Source organism: Copadichromis virginalis, linkage group LG2 (genome assembly GCF_057382275.1).
Source record: "Copadichromis virginalis isolate Kocher_CV1m ecotype Utaka linkage group LG2, C_Virginalis_male_GT1.1, whole genome shotgun sequence".
Taxonomy (NCBI): Eukaryota; Metazoa; Chordata; class Actinopteri; order Cichliformes; family Cichlidae; genus Copadichromis; species Copadichromis virginalis.
This window is the reverse complement of record NC_140619.1, coordinates 30,018,560-30,039,055: the sequence shown is the minus strand read 5'-3', so window position 1 is coordinate 30,039,055 and position 20,496 is coordinate 30,018,560. Positions and strand designations below refer to the sequence as shown.

The window sequence follows — 20,496 nt, the reverse complement described above, 5'->3', positions numbered from 1 at the left end:
TACTTTCTCCCACACTGAAAACACTTGGATGATAAAATTATTTGAACATTACCTCTTAAGACTGATTCAGGACAGACAATTAGTTATGTTAAACTTTTCTAGCAGTCCTTCACAAACAGGGAACAGTCTGTCTATTCTTTCCATCTGTCAGCTGCTGCTGGCTCTTCCTCCTCCTCTTCCTCACACACTGCTGAGTTTGTCCTGGTGGATCATCAGGGGTGCAAAGCCTCACAGATGATGTGCAGCAGCGGGTCCCGCAGTCTGTCCTCACTCTGGACACTTGCAGTTGTCACACATGGAAATCAAATGTGTGATAAGCTGCAGGATTCAAACACAAGTGTAACTTATAAATACATGTTCATACTTTTATTACACAATCAGAGAGAAAGAAAAAGAGAGACAGTGCAGGACAGAGAGAAAGTCAACAGTCTCAAGTATATACACTGCTACAAAACAGCACAAGAGAAGGAGGGTTTTTAAAGATGAAAACTATAAAACAATTAAATTTATACTTATTTTGTCATCTAAAGGAAATTTCTTTTTAATACAGAAACATAGGGCTCTCAGGAACTTAAGCTGTCAGTCTCAAAATGTCTTTCAAAATAAATGTTAAATGTTTCATTCTTTTCTTCACAGTCCATTAATTCTATTCTCTTGTAATCTAAAAAGAGGAGAAGAACAACTGATGTCACTTCCTTGTTTTCTCTCAGTATACGAAAAAACCCAGAACAGAGTAAAACCTGCCAGTGTTTGAACTCCTTTGAGGCTAACAGGACACACTGCAGTCTGTTCAGAGTAAAACATACATTTGTTTTTGAGAGTAAAGGTCTGACAGCTGCTGCTTGAATCAGCAGTGAGAAAACATGGAAGCTGTAGTTGGACTGTTGTTGATGATGTATGGAGTTTCTCATGGTGAGCTGTTCAACTTTTCCTGCATTAATACTTCATTTTAAAATCAAAAACATGTTTTGCAGCCACAGGATCCAGTACAATCAGCGAAATAAGTCTGATAATATTCTTATTGATGAAGCATTTGAAACAATGAGGCACTGAAAAAATAATAGTTTGGAGAAAGATCAGCTAAATACAGTCTCAGTTTGTGAATATAATTTGAATGTTGTTTTTAATGACATTGTTTGGTGTCTTGTAATAATAATAACATCAAATGTTATGATCTAATTTACATACATATGCACCTAAAATAAATGCAGTTATTACAGTTGAGCTGATTAAACTATATAAATAACAATATTCATTATAAAATTGGACTGAAGATGAATCATTTACTCAAGTATTTATTTAACCTTGTTTTTGCTCTTTATAAACGACACTCACTGTTTTATTTAAACATTTGCAAATGTTGCCACAGTAGTAGAGACCGAACGCTCACACTGGTGATATTTTTGCTTTACTTGATGATGATGATGATGATGATTATCATTATTTAATAATAATAATGGATTGGATTTATATAGCGCTTTTCAAGGCACTCAAAGCGCTTTACAATACCACTATTCATTCACTCTCGCATTCACACACTGGTGGAGGAAAGCTACAGTTGTAGCCACAGCTGCCCTGGGGCAGACTGACAGAAGCAAGGCTGCCATATTGCGCCATCGGCCCCTCTGGCCAACACCAGTAGACGGTAGGGTAAAGTGTCTTGCCCAAGGACACAACGACCAGGACAGAGAGCCCAGGGATCGAACCGGCGACCTTCTGGTTACAGAGCGACCATGGCTCAGGGGGTTGGGAAATGCAGGTGTGGAAACCTACTGTAATGGCAGACAGAATGGGACTCAGATTTTGGAGCTTTGGGAGGAACTGTGGTCATCCAACTGATGAACTATAATATGCTGTTCAGGAATTCAGTAAATAGACTACTAGATGTCAGTATAATAAATAATACAGTTCTTCGTAATATCACAAAGCATAGATCTCTCTTTATTCTCACCAATGCAACATTTAGGATCAATAACCTAAACAGGAATGACAGTGGTAATTATAAAGTTTTTACTGCCATCTACTGATATTATTTGATTGTTACATTAATATAGCAAAAAGTTCAGTAAGCTTTGTACCAAAATAGCTGGTAGAAACATACTCCAAAGAGCTAATTTTTCAACACTTGTATCTGCATTTCTGCTTAAATACTGAATGTCTGTACTTTTGCCAATTCTGCTGGTATAGGAGGAGAAGTCAAAACCAGAAGCCGAGACTTTTTTTTTGCAAAGTTTTTTCTACAAATGCTCAAGTTTTTAAACTGTTCCAACATCTCTCTCTGTATATCTGTATGTCTCTGAGCTTCTATGCTGAAATATTATTAAAATAAAGGTAAAAACTGACATGATCATTCTGCTCAGACCCCAAGCAACTCTCCAACACTTCATGGGCTGGATGCTTTTTCTACATACATCATTCAAAGCGACACCTGTGCGTGCATGTGCAGCGAGTGGTCGTGATCTTGGAGTACCTGAGGCAGGCAGGGATCACGGCCAACCTGCAATCAATCTGGGACCTTGGGATATCACATGTTGACAATTTATCATCTCTCTTGTACTGACTTGTTTGCATCTGAAAACTTTGAAATTGTGGTCAGATTATTAGCATCACTTGTAGCCTCATCAAAGTCTTAACTTGTGTTTTTATTTAAAAAATATTTTGGTGTGAAAAAATGAATTTGCTGATTTGATTTTGCTTTGTGATCCACACAAAGGAACCTGATTTGCATTTACAAGGTGGTAAAACAGATACATTCACACTGCACTCTTGTTTCACACTGGTCTAAACCTCATGCTTTTTCTCTGTAAAGTTCCATTTCTCAAGCTAACTTAAATTTCTCACACCATCTTCCTCTTTTTTGCTTGCGTAACGAATATTAAGCAATGTCACCCAACACTGATCATGCTTTATTTAAAGAAACATGATGCCACATTGTTACACATTAACTGACATTAACATTTGCTGTTATCTAGAGCTACGTTACCTACCAGTCATCTCTATAACCTCTTGCCACATAAACAAGAGGCAGTGGAGAAATACATCCCTAACTCTTCACCTGGGTTTTTCTTTGTTGATAAAAAGGCTAAAACTCCCCGGCCCTGCATTCAAGACCTAAATAGCATTGCTATGAAAAATAAATAGCCACTCACATTCATATGCACTCCTTTCAAGACACTACTGGAAGCCAGAGTTTTCTCTAAGTTGAATCTCCAAAAAACCTTTCATTTTTCATTTCCACTATTTTTCGACTTGAATTGTAAACAAAAACAGATCTCATTAATTTAAATACAATCCAGATCAGATTTATATATGTAGCACCACATCGTAACATGTGCACTGTCAAATGTTGAATCTTATGTCAGCTTATTTGTACTTAGAAGCCAGTTTAACACACGTCTTCCTCTGTCGGCTTTGTAGGTTTATGACCATTGTTGGGTGGTCTAACCTTACTTGAGCAAAGAAGAGGAAGATGGTGTGAGAAACTTTGCTTGAGAAAAGGAACATTATAAAGAAAAAGCATGAAGTTTAGACAAGTGTGAAAAAACAGTACAGTGTGAATGAATCTGTTACAATAATCAAAACAGTTTGAAAACTGCTGCACTGAGTAACACTGTAAAAAGTCTGAAATGTATTACTATTACATCTAATGTGATCACTCTAAATTTTTCACATAGTCAGTACTAGCGAGTTGCTTTCTTGATAGCTCATCTCTGTACAAAGGGAACAAAAAACCAATGAACATCACGTCTAAAGCTAAGTCAGCTTAAGTTCCGTCTCAGAGCTTCTTTTAGAATACATGACAAATGTTTTGTTCTCCTTCTCACAGTCCTTCACACATGAAGTCTATTTGCTTGAAAGCTAAAAAGTGGAAGAATAACTGATGTCACTTCCTTTTTTCCTCTCAGTGTGTGAAAAGATAAACAGAACTTCAGTAAAACCTGACACCAACACATTCACACATTCTCCTTTGAGGCCGATTGCTGACAGGACACACTGCAGTCTGTTCAGAGCAAAACACACACGTTTGGTTTTGAAGTTTGAAAGCTGCTGACTGGATCAACAGTGAGGAGACATGGAAACTGTAGTTGGACTGTTGTTGATGATGTTTGGAGTGTCTCATGGTGAGCTGTTCAACTATTCTCATGTAGTCTTTCACAAATACTTGATTTTAAATCAGTAACATGTTTTGCAGCCATGACATCCAATAAAATCACTGAAAGATGTTTGAGCTGCTTCATCTATAAGAATAACAGTGAAATATATATTTTTTTAAAAACACCTAAAATTCAGATAAAGATCAGATGAATACAGCCTCAGTTTGTGAATATCATTTTAACTTTGAACTAAACGTAACAATTTGTGATCTAATTTACATAAATATGCGCTAAAGCTGATTAAATCATAGAAAGAATAATATAATAAGAAAAATTGGATTATCCCTGAGCCCTAGCTGTGTGCAACATGTGTCGTTTTCATCTGCATGCATATAAATGCTTCTTTAGATCTCCTCGAATCTCTCTCCTCCCAAATATAAGAACAAAATCAGCATTAGCTCAGAGTAGCTTCATTAGATATGTGAATTAGATGGATGCGATTTGATTTTTTAAAATTTGTGCTTTTGCTTTGCTTGTGCCAAGTTGCTTTGATAAAATCTCTCACAATTAGAGTCAATTTAATTGTAGATTTTCTCTTAACCCTTTGTAAAAGAAAATAAAGGTATAAATCTGAGTATTAATCCTTATTACTCCAAACAGCTTGTGTAGGTTGTTCTAGCCTTTCCAGGTAACACACCCTCGAAGGCTGCACTCTAGGCTTCTAAAAGCATCCTATAGGTCAGGGGTAGGCAACTCCAGGCCTCGAGTGCCGGTGTCCTGGAGGTTTTAGATGTGTCCGTGATCCATCCCAGCTGATTTAAAGGGCTAAATGACTCCTCAGCATTTCTTGAAGTTCTCCAGAGGCCTGGTAATGAACTAATCATTTGATTTAGGTGTGTTAACCCAGGGTGCGATCTAAAACCTGCAGGACACCGGCACTCGAGGCCTGGAGTTGCCTACCCCTGCTATAGGTTAACAAGTACCACAATCAAGAGGGGAGATGATACAGTTTGACCTGCAAGCGTACTCAGGTTTCTTCATATCAGGGCAATCAGGGAAGACACCTGGTCATCAGTGCAGTCAGGCTGGGCGAGTCCCCTCACCCACACTGGCTCCAGCTAAACCCTTCATCATCTACTGGGTAAGACCCAGTAGAAAATCACCGTCCTGTACAGGGTGGTGGGTACTGAAAATTGACAAATATATTCTCTCTAGGTTTGATTAGAAGCACTGTGTTACCCACACTGTGAGTGTTTTTTGTGCTTCTGTTTTTATTTCAAGTTGACTAGTTTTTGACTTGGTAAAGTCAAGCCAGTTTAACTCACATATCTTTCTATCCCTCCTGCACCCTCTATTCTCCTGCAGCTACAGGAGAATAAAATCGTCAGATTACCTCTTTATGTAAAGCTTTAGGGATGTAGTTCTCCCTTGCCTCTTGTTTAGGTTGAGTTTACAGAAATGACTATTTAATGTAGCTGCAGTTAATAGTCAATGTTAAGTCTATTATATCGGTATCATGTTTCTTTGAATCAAACATGACCAGTGTTGAGTGACACTGTTTAACCTTTAAAAATTTAAGTTGGCTTGAGAACCACCTTGTACATGTAAATGCTTCCTGTGTGTGAATGACAGTGTTGGTCAAGTTACTTGAAAAAAGTAATCAGTAACTAATTACTAATTACTTCCCCCAAAAAGTTACTTTACTGATTACTTATTTTCAAAAGTAATTAATTACTTAGTTACTTTTTAAAAACACGATTTACAACCTGAAGAGGTGATAAAGCGATAGATCTTTCAGCCCAATTCTACTTTTTCTGCATAATCCATCATACAAAATGTAATCAAATGGAAAAATCTCTTTTTTTTAAACTTGTTTTATCAGTTTTAATCTTTTAACTTTATGCATCAAGCAAAAATTTAATTATATGCAACATTCTCTGACTTGAATAAATTTGTTTAACATTTAAACCTATTTTCTGCACATTCCAGCACATAAAATAAAATATTTTTTGTGTTTACACTCACTCTTTCAAATAGATGCAAGTAAAACACAGCAGAACATAAATAAAGTCAAAGACTCAGCGGTCCTGTTGCTCTATTTTCACCTGTAAAGCAGGATTGCGGTAGGCGGAGGTTTACCCTGGTGCAGGTGTGCCGCGGTCAGTTGAAGAATCTGCGAGTTTCTCTGTGAGTTTCCCATTACGTCGTTGCGCACTCGGTACTTGCTTGGAAGTTTAGGGGTTTTTTTCGCTGTAAAAAGAAGTTTTCTTCCCACGCACAACGGACGCTAATGTTTTTGTCACTTTTTATGGAATCAAACTCAAAGTAAGGTCAGTACTTCCACGCTTTAAACGCTGCACGCTCATACTCTCTCCCACAATCAATTTGTGATCCATTGTTGATCTGCACACAGCTGTTGTCACGAACATCGCACTCGCTTACGCCACTGTCGTGAGACATTCTCGCAAAAAATCACGGTTTTAGTAACGCAGTAACGCAGCGTTCCTACGGGAAAGTAACGGTAATCTAATTACCGTTTTTGCAATAGTAATCCCTTACTTTACTTGTTACTTGAAAAAAGTAATCAGATTACAGTAACGCGTTACAAGTAACGCATCACTGCAACTCCCCCTGACTTCTGCTCCGCGGCTGCTGGGCGAGCCCTCATCTGGGACTCTCCTCAGCTCTTACTGGAACAGTGGCGCGGCTGCCCCTCTGTTGGTCTTCCATGGTCTCTTGTGTTCTGGGGGCCTCTGGATGTCTGGAGTTTTGATCTCCTCCATACCCGCTTCACACCCTGGAGGACGGGGCTGTGGCCCCCCCACACTCCCTAGCAGATCATTACATGGAGAAACCTTTGGAATGCAAGCATGCTGATCCACACAGGTATGCACACATGGGTATTCACAGACGCGGACTAAAGCTTTCTTGGCTTTAAGACATGCATGCGCTCAAAGCACACTGTGCGCTGTCTATCTTGCGTGCTGCACAATATCGTTTATTATTTAGTAAATATTGATATCTATGACTAGCTAGTTTATTGTGATGGTGCTTTGTTTTCTCTATTATTATGTTGCTCTTTGTTGTTTGCTGTCTCCTCTGTTTGTTTTTTTTGTTTGTTTTTTTTTTTTCTCCATACAGGTGACCCAGGAGTTCTTTTTTTTTTTTTTTCTCTCTCTTCCCCCCCCTTCTCACCGTCTCTTCTCCCCTTTGGTTTTCTTTCTTTCTCTCCCCCTCTTTCTCTCATTCATTCCCCCTGTCCTATTTATTAAAAAAAAAAAAAAATGACAAAGGATGAACTGAAGCTCTGCCATCACGTAATGTCGCATACTGCTGTTTCTGATGTCATTTAAAAAAAACCAAAAAAACCAAAAAACCAAAAAAAACAAGTAACGCATTACTGCCCATCTCTGGTGAATGACAAAGCAACATCATATCGGCAGTCATAAACAAGACATTTTTAAACTTCTGCACTGGCTAACACTGTGATGAGTCTAGAAGTAATGCTAATACATTCATATAAACCCATGATATACCCATGCTCCAGACTGATAACAATACTATCAATAATATCAGTATCGTTATGCCATTGAGATACTATGACAACTATTTAACCTGATCCATAGTGTTGTAGAGAGTGTTGATGTTAATGTATGTTTTGGGGCATTACACCCTGGAACCTTCAGAGGTTTTTCAGGGCTTTCCCTGTCGGAATGTTATGTGGGAAACATGTTCCTGTATGTGTTGTGGCTAACTGTTGATGCCTCCGAAAGTGGTCATTAAACGTCCTGATTGTGGACCCTGAGTCTTCGAGCATTATTATCCTGAGATTATAACACATAGTATTTAATGGACAGTTGATACTGGTGGCTTTCCCTCTGTGAGCTGCTGGGAGACCTTATGGGGTTTTTATGCTTGATGTGTTGTTTGTGTTGCGGGTGTCGCAAGACAATTTGTGAGATCACATCCTGAATTTACCAATTTAAAGGCAGTACATCGGCTGGTCATTCACCTTTGGATTTTTGTAACTTGGCGCATTGCGCACAGCCATCGCAGCTGGGTTGAAGACATGAGAGAACAATTGTGCCGATTTTTTTTACCACCATTTTGATGAAAATGCAGTACAGAAGCTACTGACACAGTGTGGAAGATGTTGCAACTGTTTGAAAACTTGAGTTTGTGGAAAGAATGTTGCAAAAAAACCCCACATTTGACAAAGTTTTGGTTTCCAGGTTTTCAGTTTTGACTCTTTTAAAAAAAAAAACTGTCTGACGTGATATAGTCTGATTGGTGACGCTTGTCATTTACAAAATTATTGCTGGTATACATGGCTGTATGATGTATCATTCTCTCTAGCTAGTGATCAGCGCAATGCATGCTATGTCCTATGTGAAAGGGCCTTGGGTAAAGGTATCTGAGGAGGCATATCTTGTGTTGTGGGACTGAATAATAAAAAACACCATAGTATAACTGGTCAAAAATAAAGTCTGAAGTACTACTATTTTTTTTAACCCCAAGGGCATGCAAGTATTTCCCACACTCTTGCTACACAACATGTATGTGCATATATGTATAGTATGTTACCACTTCCCTTTTCAGGGAACAAGAAGTGAAGCACCAACACTTAAAGCTGTTCTGCAGCAATGGGGGTTACTCAAGCCTTGAAAGTTTTTCCTACATGCGTCCAAAGTGTTCTTGATTACTTACAACCCTGCCCCTGCAGATAGAGGTGTTTGCAAAACTAGTGTTGGAACATGCTGTGATACCATGTCCTTGTGAGTATTATTTGAACTGTAATGTACAGCAGAAGATCATGTGTTTCCATAAAAATGGCAAGAAAAAGGAAATTAACCCTAGAAGAAAGACAGACCATCATAACATTTAAAAATATTTCCTACACAGAAATTGCAATGAAGTCAAGATGTCAGTCAGTAGTTTCCTTCACCATCAAGAACCACTCTAAGTAAACTGACGGGATGAGGTCTGCAGACTTCAAACCACACAGAATCAGAAGATACATTTCTGAAAGTCAAGCTTGTGTGGGACACCTCACAAGACCACAGCTTTAAAACTTGATAGTGATTGTAGAAAACAAATCTCAGTTTTGACTGCAAAGAGAAGCCTTTAAGTTGCAGGTTTGACAGGTCGAGTTGCAACAAGAAAACCATTTATAAGATGCCAGAATAAGTTAAAAAAAAGGGTTGCCTGGGCCAGGAACCACAAATGTTGGACTACTGTAGACTGGAAGGCAGTTTTATGGACTGATGAATCAAAATGTGAAATCTTTGTTTCATGCTGAAGGGATGGTTCCTCAGTGTGTAACAGCATACGTCAAATAAGTAAGAGAAAGCGTCTGGTCTGTATGTAAAGTCCTTTTGCAATGGCATATTTTGATGTTTTGGGGACTACATCAATAAAACTAATAAACTAAATCATAGCAACAATAAAAAATAATGTCTAAAAAAAGGCAACAAAAGTGTAGCTGGTCAACAATAAAGTGTGAAGCAGTATCATTATTCTTTACTAAATATTATGTAGCACACTCTTGCTACATATGTATATGTAAATAAATGTATGTTACAAGCTGTACTTATATTATATATTTATATTCCTGCAAACATATTCTTCACTCAGTGCTCACCATGCTGACTGACATGTTTTTACTTTTTACTTTGTGTTTAAAGATGAAAAATATAAGCCACAATTGATCTTGTGCTTTTGTTATCCACATATCTGTAACTGATCATTTCTCTTTAATACAGTAACACAGTTTTCTTATTAACATAATCTCAGATTCAAAACTTCTTTTAAAATAAATGAAGATTGTTTCGTTCTCTTACTCTCAGACCGTAACGACATAATTCTGTTTTCTTTAAGCTAAAAAGTGGAAGAACTTGTCACTTCCTTTTATCCTCTCAGCAGATGAAAGAATAAAGAAAACTTCAATAAGTCTTGAAACCAGCTTTTAAAAAAAATATTTTTAAACCCCTCTCATTCGAGGCTTATCACTGACACTTTGCTTCAGTTCAGAGCCGCTTACATGTTTAGTTATTCTGAAAGCTACTGAGTGGATCGACAGTGAGCAGACATGGGAGCTGTAGTTGGGTTGTTTTTGATGATGTTTGGAGTCTGTCATGATGAGCTGTTCAAATTTTCTCCTGTAGTCCTTCGTTAATACTTCGTTTTATAGTCAATGTGTTGTTGTTTTCAGCAATGGGAATCAGTAAAATAAGTCTGACATTGTTGTAGTCTAAACAAATCCCCGGTACACACCTGCAGAGGAATTATTATTCTGATGCTGCTTTGAGCAACATGAAGTTATAGACATCAGCAACCACAGTCAATTGTCTTCCAGGTGCCAGAGCAGGGGACGGTGAGGGAAATTTAAAACTGCTTGGCTAACGGTAAACATAAATTCAGTAAAATCTTTTTTGACGCCAGCGGTAACGACATCTGGTTTAGTCAATTGAAGGTGACAAAACTATTGCATGGTTGTGTAACTTTGGTAAAACAATGTTGTACTCTGTAGTGTTCATTTGTTACCATTACCAGCAAGTCAAACAAGTACAGGATATCTTAGTTTTTCTAAAATTGCTGGCTGTCCGAGTGGTGCCCTAAAAAACAATATGTTTTTTGTATATAATTGCAAAACTTTGTGGGGGAAACCTGGTCTTTTTTTTATGGGAAAGGGGATCCATCCCAATTTGGATGAAGCAACTCTCATTTCTCCAAACCTTGACAAATTTATTAAACCTCAAAACGTGGCTAAACAGAGTTGGGACCAGGAAGCAGCGTCACTTCTCGCCTCCTGGTATCCCCTTAGAGACTGACAAAAAGTAAAAAGAGATTTAAAGCAAAAAAAAAAATAAATAAATAAATAAATAAAAAAATAAAAAAAACAACAACAGCAACAACAAAACATTATAGGGTCCGCAGCTCCACCAAAGAGTAAAACAGTTAAATGTGGATAAGTTGAACATTAGGTCCCTTTTACCTGGTTGCAGCAGGATGAATGTTTAGTTTATTAGATGAATCAAAACCTCGGGTCATACTGTCAGTGTCCATAGCTGGACTGGCCATCGGGCATACCGGGCATTTGCCAGGTGGGCCGATTGTGATTTTTATTTTTTATGGGTTTTCTTTTCGTAACGGTATAAACAATGAAAGGTGGTGGATTGGCCAGATACTGGCAGATGTGTAGAAATAACTCAATTGTTTGGTGGTGGCTATAGCAGAGCTTCCACAGATTCAATAACATTAGCAAGTGGTGGAGACCAGCAGGTGGGCCTCCTGCCTCTCCGCTGGTCCGAGTATCAGCGGAACTGAACTTCAGGTGAGAAGTTATGACCTGCAGTCTATCTGGGTCAGATATAAACCAAGTTTAGTTTACTTTCGTTGTGCTAACTTTTTACAGTCAGTAACAATAACTCGCACTGCGTATTAGCCAGCATGACGGATTTTCTATACTGCTGGGCGGGTGCTATGATGTTACTAATGGTAAACTTTATTTTATTCATAAGGTTAGTTATTAGAGAACGCAATCTTCTCGTAGAGAAAATATTACGCGTTTCGTATTGCGGTGAAAAGGAACGCAATTTGGCCTGTGCTTCAGCTACAATGAAAAAAAGACACAAAGCTGGAATTATTCTGTGTGTTCATGCTGTCTTCTTTCACTTTTTAAAGGTTGCCATGTTAGAAAAAATATTTTGCCCTGCCATGCTCCTTTTTTTTATGTGGTAAATAAATAGTTTATGAAAATATCACTAAATCTGTCATTTATTATTTTTAATATTCAGTAATGATCAAGTTTCACCTCTAGTCTTCTAATTTCAGGTTTCCACTATGTGTTGTAGATAGTTCAGGAAGTTAACTCAACCAAGCAGTCTTTGGGTTTCGGCTAAGTACTGTTTAGAAGACCAGAATAGGGAGGATGGTGTAGGTTTAAGTTTATTAGATTGATACATATATACCAACAAGACAGTATATATCACGTTTGTTTTCATTCAAAGGCTTTATGGTTTTTCCTATAATACCTGGTGAGCAGGTCTCTAGTCACAAATTTTGTCCCAGTCCAGCCCTGACAGTGTCCTTAAAGCACAGGTCCACGTGGTGTGTGGCAGCAATCTTCCACTCCAGAAAATTTAGTGCTCAGTTCAGATAAAATAATTATTGTGGTTGATCTTAACATCCTTGCAGATGCTGTAAGTAAATATAGTTATGACTGTTGGAGCTGATTAATTTATATTTGAATAATAATATCAATAATAAAATAGGATGAAAGGCGTACCCTTTTTTCAAATATTTATTTAATGCATTTAAGTTTTGGAAAATCCCTCAATTACTTATTTAATTGCATTTTACAGACACTATGTTAGTGTAATTCAAATACTCTGCATTATTTGATCATTTTTAGTGTTTTAACTAGACCAATGTGAGGAGTTCCCTGAAACATCAAATGATCAAAATTGTTCATTCTTGCTATGTTTTTTTTTTGTATTTAAGCTATTGACATTTTAAATTGGTCTGTCTTAAGTATCTACATAGGTCATGATGTTATGATGATAAGGCAATATGAAGAGTAACCTTCTTTCATATCAGGTTCAGTCTTGTCATTTTATTATTTGGACATGAAACCCATAATTTTTAAATGTTTGTTATGAAAAAGACTCACTCTGATTAGGAAATAGTTGGCTGTAGCCTCGCTATGGTTTAGTCACAGACCTGTGTAATGCTCATTCACTTTGTGTGACCTGAGATAGGTTGCACTATTTCTGTTTTAGGTAAACATTTGGAAATGTTGCCATAAATGTTCTGGTAGCGACTGAACACTGAAATTAGTGATATCTTTTTTAAAATTTATTATTGTTATTATTTACAGGTGTGGAAAGTTACTGTGACGGCAGACCAGATGGAGCTCATTGTTATGGAACTTTGGGAGGAACTTTGGACATCAAACTGACGGACAACACCTCAGAAATATTCAGATTCCTACTGTCCAAGAATACATCAGTAATAAAATTCAGGAGAAGCAACAGTCTTAAATATAATACGACAGATGAAAGATTTCTGTTTTATCCCAGTAATGGAACACTTAGGATAAATAACCTGAGCAGTACAGACAGCGGAAAATATAACTTTTTGACCTTTAATTCAGATGGAAAAATATCAGCTGAGCGGACTTTACAGATTTTTATTCAAGGTAATTTTTCCCTGCATTACTAGATTGAAAGTTAACATTGTTCTGGTAATTCATATGCATATATACAGTGTGTAAAAAGAAGTATTGAACACATCACCAAATTTCTAAGTAAATGTAATTTTAAAGGTGCTATTGACATGAAATTCTCACCAGATGTCAGTAACAACCTATCCAACCAAACACATGAAAAGAAAAAGAGATAAATCGCCCTCATCACCCTAAAGTGAATTCAAGCGCTACAAATTATTTCACAAGTTCTAAGTTCAAAAGCCTCTTATTAACAAACTCTGACAGAAAGAAAGTTCTGTGAATCTGAGTGTCTTCTCAGTTTCCTGTACAGAATCTCCTCTGCAACACACTCTCTCACAGGGCTCTGCTGAACCGTTATATAGACAGCATGAGACACATTAGAAATATCTGTGAATATAACAGGGAAAAGGACTTGCAAATCAGCGAGGAGCTCACTATCACAGTTAAACAACACTTAGGAAAAGATTAGAGGTCAGATCCCAGCTGAAATAGGAGTCAGGTCATTGCCAGATGCTTCACACACATGCTTGAGTGTTTCAGGTGCATCTGATATGGGGATGGGGATCCTGGCAGATCCCTCCCCTGTAAGGTAAGGCGGGATGAGAGAATACACACACAGCCACCAGCACACAAACAGGATACAGAGGAGGACTGTGACATTTGTCTTGTAAAATATGGTGCAAGAGTGAAAACTCTCAAGTGTGTTTTATTTCACAGCTCTAACTTTTCAGAAATATGTGTGTGTCTCTACACAGGTACTTCCTGGTTCATACATGGTTTGAAAGCAGTGGTAATTACGGTGGTAATTATATCATTAAGTGGGTGTCATGGTCCTGGGCCATGTGGGCCCAGTATTCTTAGTTCTTTGTATTTTTGTATTTCGTTCCTTATTTAGGCCATGTCTTCTGAGTTGCCCTGTTGTGTTGTTCCCTAAGTGTTTTCCCTTCATGGCTCTCTCCCCCCTGTGTGCCCTCTATGTATTGATGAGCCCTCGTCTCCCTTTGTGGTTGTTTCATGTTTCCCCAGCCCGTTATGTCTGTGTTTTCCCCGTGCTCTCTCTCCTCCTGTCGGAACCTCTGTGCCTCTACATGTCATGTTCAGTTCACCCCGCCCTGTCTCGTTATGATTATCAGTGTCACCTGTGTTCCCCGTGTGTGCCCACTTTCCTCGTTTACCCTCTGTGTATTTCTGTCTGAGTCTCCCTCTGTTCGGCGTCGTGTTCTCCCTCATGCTGTGTGTGATTCCCCTGTGTTTCCTGGTGAGCTTTACGTTAGTTTTTCCCAGTTTAGTTTTGTATCTCCCATTATCTTTTGTCAGCAATAAAGCTGCTTTTTGAGTTCATCCCCGTGTGTGTGAGTTTTGCATTTTGGGTCCTCCTCCTGCCTGCCACACAGCCGAGCCATGACAGAAGAACACGACCACGATATGGACCCAGCAGTTCACAACCCCTCCGCGGACCTCCAGTACGATCTGACCATGTCAGACCCAGCGGACAGTCCGGACGAGATTGGGGAGGAGCTGCAACGGCTCTGCCGGCTCATGACGCGCATCTGTGGGTGCACGGACCCCAGAGTGGTGTCCACCGGGTTGGCGGCCATTGACGCAATCCTTCAGCAAGCGCCACAGCTCCGGCGGTTTCCCCAGCTTTTTGAGGCGTTCGACTCTCTGGCCCCCCTGAAGGAGGAGCTTCGCGCCCGCACGCTGGCCCAGAGGGTGTTAAACGCCGCCTCCGCACCTACGACTCCGACCCGCAAACGGTTGTCGTTGCCGCTGCCTCGCGAGCCGGAGGCAGTCAGAGTAGGGACTCTGAGGCTCACCGCTGCACCGCCATCAACTCACAGTTCGTCTCCGCCACTGTCAAGCTACATAGCCCAGCGCACCGAGATGGTGGAGGCCACAGATTTCGACGACGATGAGCGACAGCAGGTATTGCTAGCTTTACGGGAGGACGAGCTTCGTTGGAAGCCCTGGCTCATTTCAGAGGAGGAACTCACACCTGTTGCACCGCCTCGGACCAGCCGCTCGCCCTCCCCACACTGCTCAGACTTTACTTCGCCTGCCTCTTTTCTGGCAAGGATGTGGGCGGACGACGAGGAGATCGCCGCCACATCACCCTCTGCTTCGGTGGCTCCAGCATCCATCGTACACACTTCCAGAAAGAACCGGCGTCAGCGCCGCCATCGCGCACTGCTACGTCCTGTCTCGCCCTCCACGAAGCGTCCCGCGGACGCTGTGGGGGTCCTGGACGTCGATCACGAGGGGCAGCAGCACGCCGCAGGCGCACAGCTAGTGGAAGAGTTCGGGAGGGAGCCGTGGCTCGCTCCTGATCATGACGAGCGCTCTTTCCGGGGGACTCGACTGGCTCTTGGGGGTCCCCGGAGTTGCCAGGGACTTCCACTGCTCACCCCGCCCGCTTCCACGGATAGAAAGAAGCGGCACTCTCGCCGCCGGCACCCTGAGCCTGCCATTTCTCGGACAGTTTTTTCTGAGCCTGCTCCTTTTCCTGCCCGTGTTTCTCCTCCCAGGCCAGTTCAGTTAGCTCCCTCGCAGCCACCCTCAGTTCAGTTAGCTCCCTCGCAACCACCCTCAGTTCAGTTAGCTCCCTCGCAGCCACCCTCAGTTCAGTTAGCTCCCTCGCAGCCACCCTCAGTTCAGTTAGCTCCCTCGCAGCCACCCTCAGTTCAGTTAGCTCCCTCGCAGCCACCCTCAGTTCAGTCTCCAGTGTCACCCCCAGTTCAGTCTCCAGTAGCTCCAGTGCCGCCTGTAGCACAGGCCCCAGTAGCTCCAGTGCCGCCTGTAGCGCAGCCCAGTCCCCGATAGCAGTACGGTCCGCTGGTCAGCTTAACATTCAGCCAGGGGTCTCAAATCTCTCTGGCTCTGCATCAGCTCCTGCTGGGAGCTCGGATGAGCTCATCCAGGACTCCGCGGCTCCCACGCCGCCATCTACCTCGTCAGCTGGAGGGTCCGAGGGGCCCGTTCAGCCTCCTGTCTCCGCTGGAGGGTCCGAGGGGCCCGTTCAGCCTCCTGTCTCCGCTGGAGGGTCCGAGGGGCCCGTTCAGCAACCTTCCTCGTCAGCTGGGGGTTCAGGAGAACCGCACCAGCCTCATGCCACGTCAGCTGGAGGGTCCGAGGGGCCCGTTCAGCCTCCTGTCTCAGCTGGAGGGCCCGAGGAGCCCATCCAGCCACCTTCTGCTACGCCTGGTCCAGCCTGTGCTTCGTCAGCTGCAGCTCCAGCCTGTGCTTCGTCTGCTGCAGCCTCAGAGCCTTCGTCTGCTGCAGCCTCAGCCTGTGCTTCGCCTGGTCCCGCCTTGACTGGTCCCGCCTCGACTGGTCCTGTGCCCACCGGGCCTCGGCCAGTACGCCTGACACTGGAGAGCCGCCGCCGCTGCCTTCCGCGCGGCCGGCCCCCTGAACTGCTCCGTCGTCTCCTTCGCCGCCGCCGCTGCCTTCCGCGCGGCCGGCCTCCTGAACTGCTCCGTCGTCTCCTTCGCCGCCGCCGCTGCCTCCCGCGCGGCCGGCCTCCGGACCAGCTCTGCCACCTGTGCCACCCGCCTGGTCGGTCCCCCGACCGTGTGACCCGTGAACTCTGGTGCCTGTGGGCTCTGGGTCGGCCCCCTGAACTTTATTTTGACTATGGTCATGTGCTCCCGTGTTTTCTGTTGTTTATTTTGTTTCCCGTTCTGGTCCCTCCGTCCTGGTCCCCCGCCTCCCGCCCTGGGTGGGTTGTTTTCTGTTTTTGTTTTTGTTTCTCGGGTTTGGGCTGTCGGGAGCCAGCCCTTTAGGGGGGGGTGATGTCATGGTCCTGGGCCATGTGGGCCCAGTATTCTTAGTTCTTTGTATTTTTGTATTTCGTTCCTTATTTAGGCCATGTCTTCTGAGTTGCCCTGTTGTGTTGTTCCCTAAGTGTTTTCCCTTCATGGCTCTCTCCCCCCTGTGTGCCCTCTATGTATTGATGAGCCCTCGTCTCCCTTTGTGGTTGTTTCATGTTTCCCCAGCCCGTTATGTCTGTGTTTTCCCCGTGCTCTCTCTCCTCCTGTCGGAACCTCTGTGCCTCTACATGTCATGTTCAGTTCACCCCGCCCTGTCTCGTTATGATTATCAGTGTCACCTGTGTTCCCCGTGTGTGCCCACTTTCCTCGTTTACCCTCTGTGTATTTCTGTCTGAGTCTCCCTCTGTTCGGCGTTGTGTTCTCCCTCATGCTGTGTGTGATTCCCCCGTGTTTCCTGGTGAGCTTTACGTTAGTTTTTCCCAGTTTAGTTTTGTATCTCCCATTATCTTTTGTCAGCAATAAAGCTGCTTTTTGAGTTCATCCCCGTGTGTGTGAGTTTTGCATTTTGGGTCCTCCTCCTGCCTGCCACACAGCCGAGCCATGACAGTGGGATTTGGATCTACTTCACTTGGAAGAAAAAAAACAATATTGGAAGGCTCTGCTGTTCCACAAAGGATGGAATCTCCAGACAACTCTGTTTTAATGACTGAAATGAGTCCTTACTCCAACATCTAGTGTCACCTTTCACCTGCTGTAAATTCGCTGTGTGTCCTTATAGGTGTGCAAATGAGGACTAGGTTCTTCTTCTTCTTGTTCTTTTTTCTTTTGTCATATGTAGTGCACAAGGACACATTTGTTTACACCCTTTGGTGTGTTTGTGTTGCATTTTATAATAAACCATATAGTTTACAATGTGATTTCAGTGTGTGAATAAAGAGGTAACAAAAATGTTTATTTCTGGTTCTTAAAAGCAGGAATAGTCAAAGAAAAAAAAGACCATGGAAAAGGGGAGAGCAAAAACTTTAGAGGAAAGGAGCTAAAGAACTGAAATAACATCTGAGTCGAACATTAACAATCAAGTTAAAAAGGGTCACGTTTTTATGTTGTGTAGTGTCGGGCAACAGAACTTCAACTGGATGGCATTTAGCCGGATTTGAGCAGACAGTATGTCTCTGAACACCTCAAAATACATTCGGCTGCGTCTGTCCTGTGTCATCAATAAACACTAGTGTCCTAGTTCCATTGGCAGCCATGACATGCCTCCGCTGTTTTTTACAGATGATGTGGTATGCTTTGTATTGGTCTTTCACGTGGAATTCCAATAAAATTGATTCATGTTTGTGGCTGTAATGTGACAAAATGTGAGAAAGTTCAAGGGGACTGAATACTTTTGCAAGCCACTGTATATAAAAGGGCCTTGGCTAAAGTTCTCTGAGAAGACATATCTTGCGTTGTGGGACTACATAAATAAAACTAAATTTAAAGTCTGAAGAAGTACTTTCTGTTTTTTTTTTAACCACAAGGGCATGCATTTATGTACCACACTCTTGCTACACATTATGTATAACAACTTAAAGCTGTTCTGCAGCAACGGAAATGGATTAAGCCTTGAAAGTTTGTGCTACCATTTCCTACATGCGTCCAAAGTTTTCTTGATTACTTACAGCCCTGCTCCTACAGATAGAGGCTTTTGTAAAAGTAGTGTTGGAACATGCTGTGGTACCATTCCCTTGTGAGTATTATGTCAGCCTGCAGTTTCCTTTGCCATCAAGAGGCACTCCGAGGGGAAGAGGTCTGCAGACCTCAAACCACACAGAATCAGAAGATACATTTCTGAAAGTCAATAGCTTGTGTGAGACACTTAATAAGACCACAGCTTCAAAACTTGATAGTGATTATAGTAAGCAAGTTTCGGTTTTGACTGTAAAGAGAAGGTTTTGAGTTGCAGGTTTGACAGGTCGAGTTGCAACAAGAAAACCATTTATAAGATTCCAGAATAAGTTAAAAAAAAGGGTTGCCTGGGCCATGAAACACATCTGATGGACTACTGTAGACTGGAAGGCAGTTTTATGGACTGATGACTCAAAATGTGAAATCTTTGTTTCATGCAAGATTTTTATATGTCGTTGAGTAGGTGAAGAGATGGTCTTTCCCTTTTCACGTCCTTTGAAATGGCATATTTTGATGTTTTGGGGACTACATCAATAAAACTAATAAACTAAATCATAACAACAATAAAAATAATGTCTAAAAAAAGGCAATAAAAGTGTAACTGGTCAACAATAAAGTGTGAAGCAGTATCATTATTCTTTACCACATATTATGTAGCACACTCTTGCTACATATGTATATGTAAATAATAGTATGTTACAAGCTGTACTTATATTATATATTTATATTCCTGCAAACATATTCTTCACTCAGTGCTCACCATGCTGACTGACATGTTTTTACTTTTTACTTTGCGCTTAAAGATGAAAAATATAAGCCACAATTGATCCTGTGCTTATTTTGTTATCCACATATCTGTTAGTAGGCATTTCTCTTTCTCGTTGACGTAATCTGTCAGTTTTGAGACTTATTTCAAAATAAATGACGAATGTTTCGTTCTCTTCCTCCCTGTTAATCGCGATATATTTTTATTCTCGTCAAACTAAAAAGCGGAACAAGAACTTGTCACTTCCTTTTATCCTCTCAGCAGATGAAAGGATAAACAGAAATTCAATAAGACTTGAAACTAGCTTTCTTTGAAAACCCGTTGTCCGAGGCTTATCACTGACGCTTGGCTTCAGTTCAGAGCCGCACACGCGTCTGTTTTTAATTATTTTGAAAGCTGCCGAGTGGATCAACAGTGAGCAGACATGGAAGCTGTAGTTGGATTGTTTTTGATGATGTTTGGAGTCTGTCATGGTGAGCTGTTCAAATTTTCTCATGTAGTCCTTCGTTAATACTTCGTTTTGTAGTCAAAGTGTTGTTGTTGTTGTTGTTTTAAATCAGCCACGGGATCCTGTACAATCAGTTAAAAAAGTCTGATATTGCAACAGTGCTGGATATTGTTGTAGTCTAAACACCCCCGTCCCCTCCCTGTACACACCCCGTGGGGTAAATATTATTTTGATTATTGGCGATGCTGCTTTGAGAAACGTGAAGTTCGAGACAGCGAGAACCACAGTCACATGTCTTCCAGGCAGTGGTGTGTCTAGAAAATTTTTGTTGGGGGGGCAGGTAGATGCACAGACTTGGAGAAGGGTGGCAGATGTAATTGGCAGATAATGTTAAAAAAATATCTTAACAACTGTTAACCATAATTCAATAACCCTATAAACCTAATAACCGAACGCACTTTTAACTCTTATTAGAATGAGATTTTAACCACTACGGTGCAAAGGTTTTAGATACTGCA

The 20,496-nt window shown here is 41.4% G+C and overlaps 2 protein-coding genes and 1 long non-coding RNA gene across 3 annotated transcripts in view; all 3 read left to right on the top strand.

Annotated features, from left to right (window-relative positions):
* Positions 1-3,962: 3,962 nt before the first annotated feature.
* On the top strand, positions 3,963-14,140 carry LOC146717603 (uncharacterized). Its single transcript, XR_014923653.1, has 3 exons — positions 3,963-4,121; positions 12,973-13,293; positions 14,079-14,140. It is a non-coding gene; the product is annotated as an uncharacterized LOC146717603 (long non-coding RNA).
* A 659-nt stretch (positions 14,141-14,799) lies between these two features.
* LOC146717602 (uncharacterized) lies at positions 14,800-17,890 on the top strand. The gene is made up of 2 exons (XM_085467224.1): positions 14,800-15,857; positions 17,872-17,890. The coding sequence occupies exons 1-2, from the start codon at positions 14,800-14,802 to the stop codon at positions 17,888-17,890; spliced, it is 1,077 nt and encodes a 358-aa protein (XP_085323350.1).
* Positions 17,891-19,785: 1,895 nt separating this feature from the next.
* Positions 19,786-20,496, top strand: part of LOC146717595 (uncharacterized) — a 42,217-nt gene continuing 41,506 nt past the window's right edge. The window contains exon 1 of the mRNA XM_085478255.1: positions 19,786-20,003. Within this exon, the coding sequence (XP_085334381.1) occupies positions 19,955-20,003 (49 nt within the window). The 5' untranslated portion in view covers positions 19,786-19,954. The remainder of the gene's footprint in view (positions 20,004-20,496) is intronic.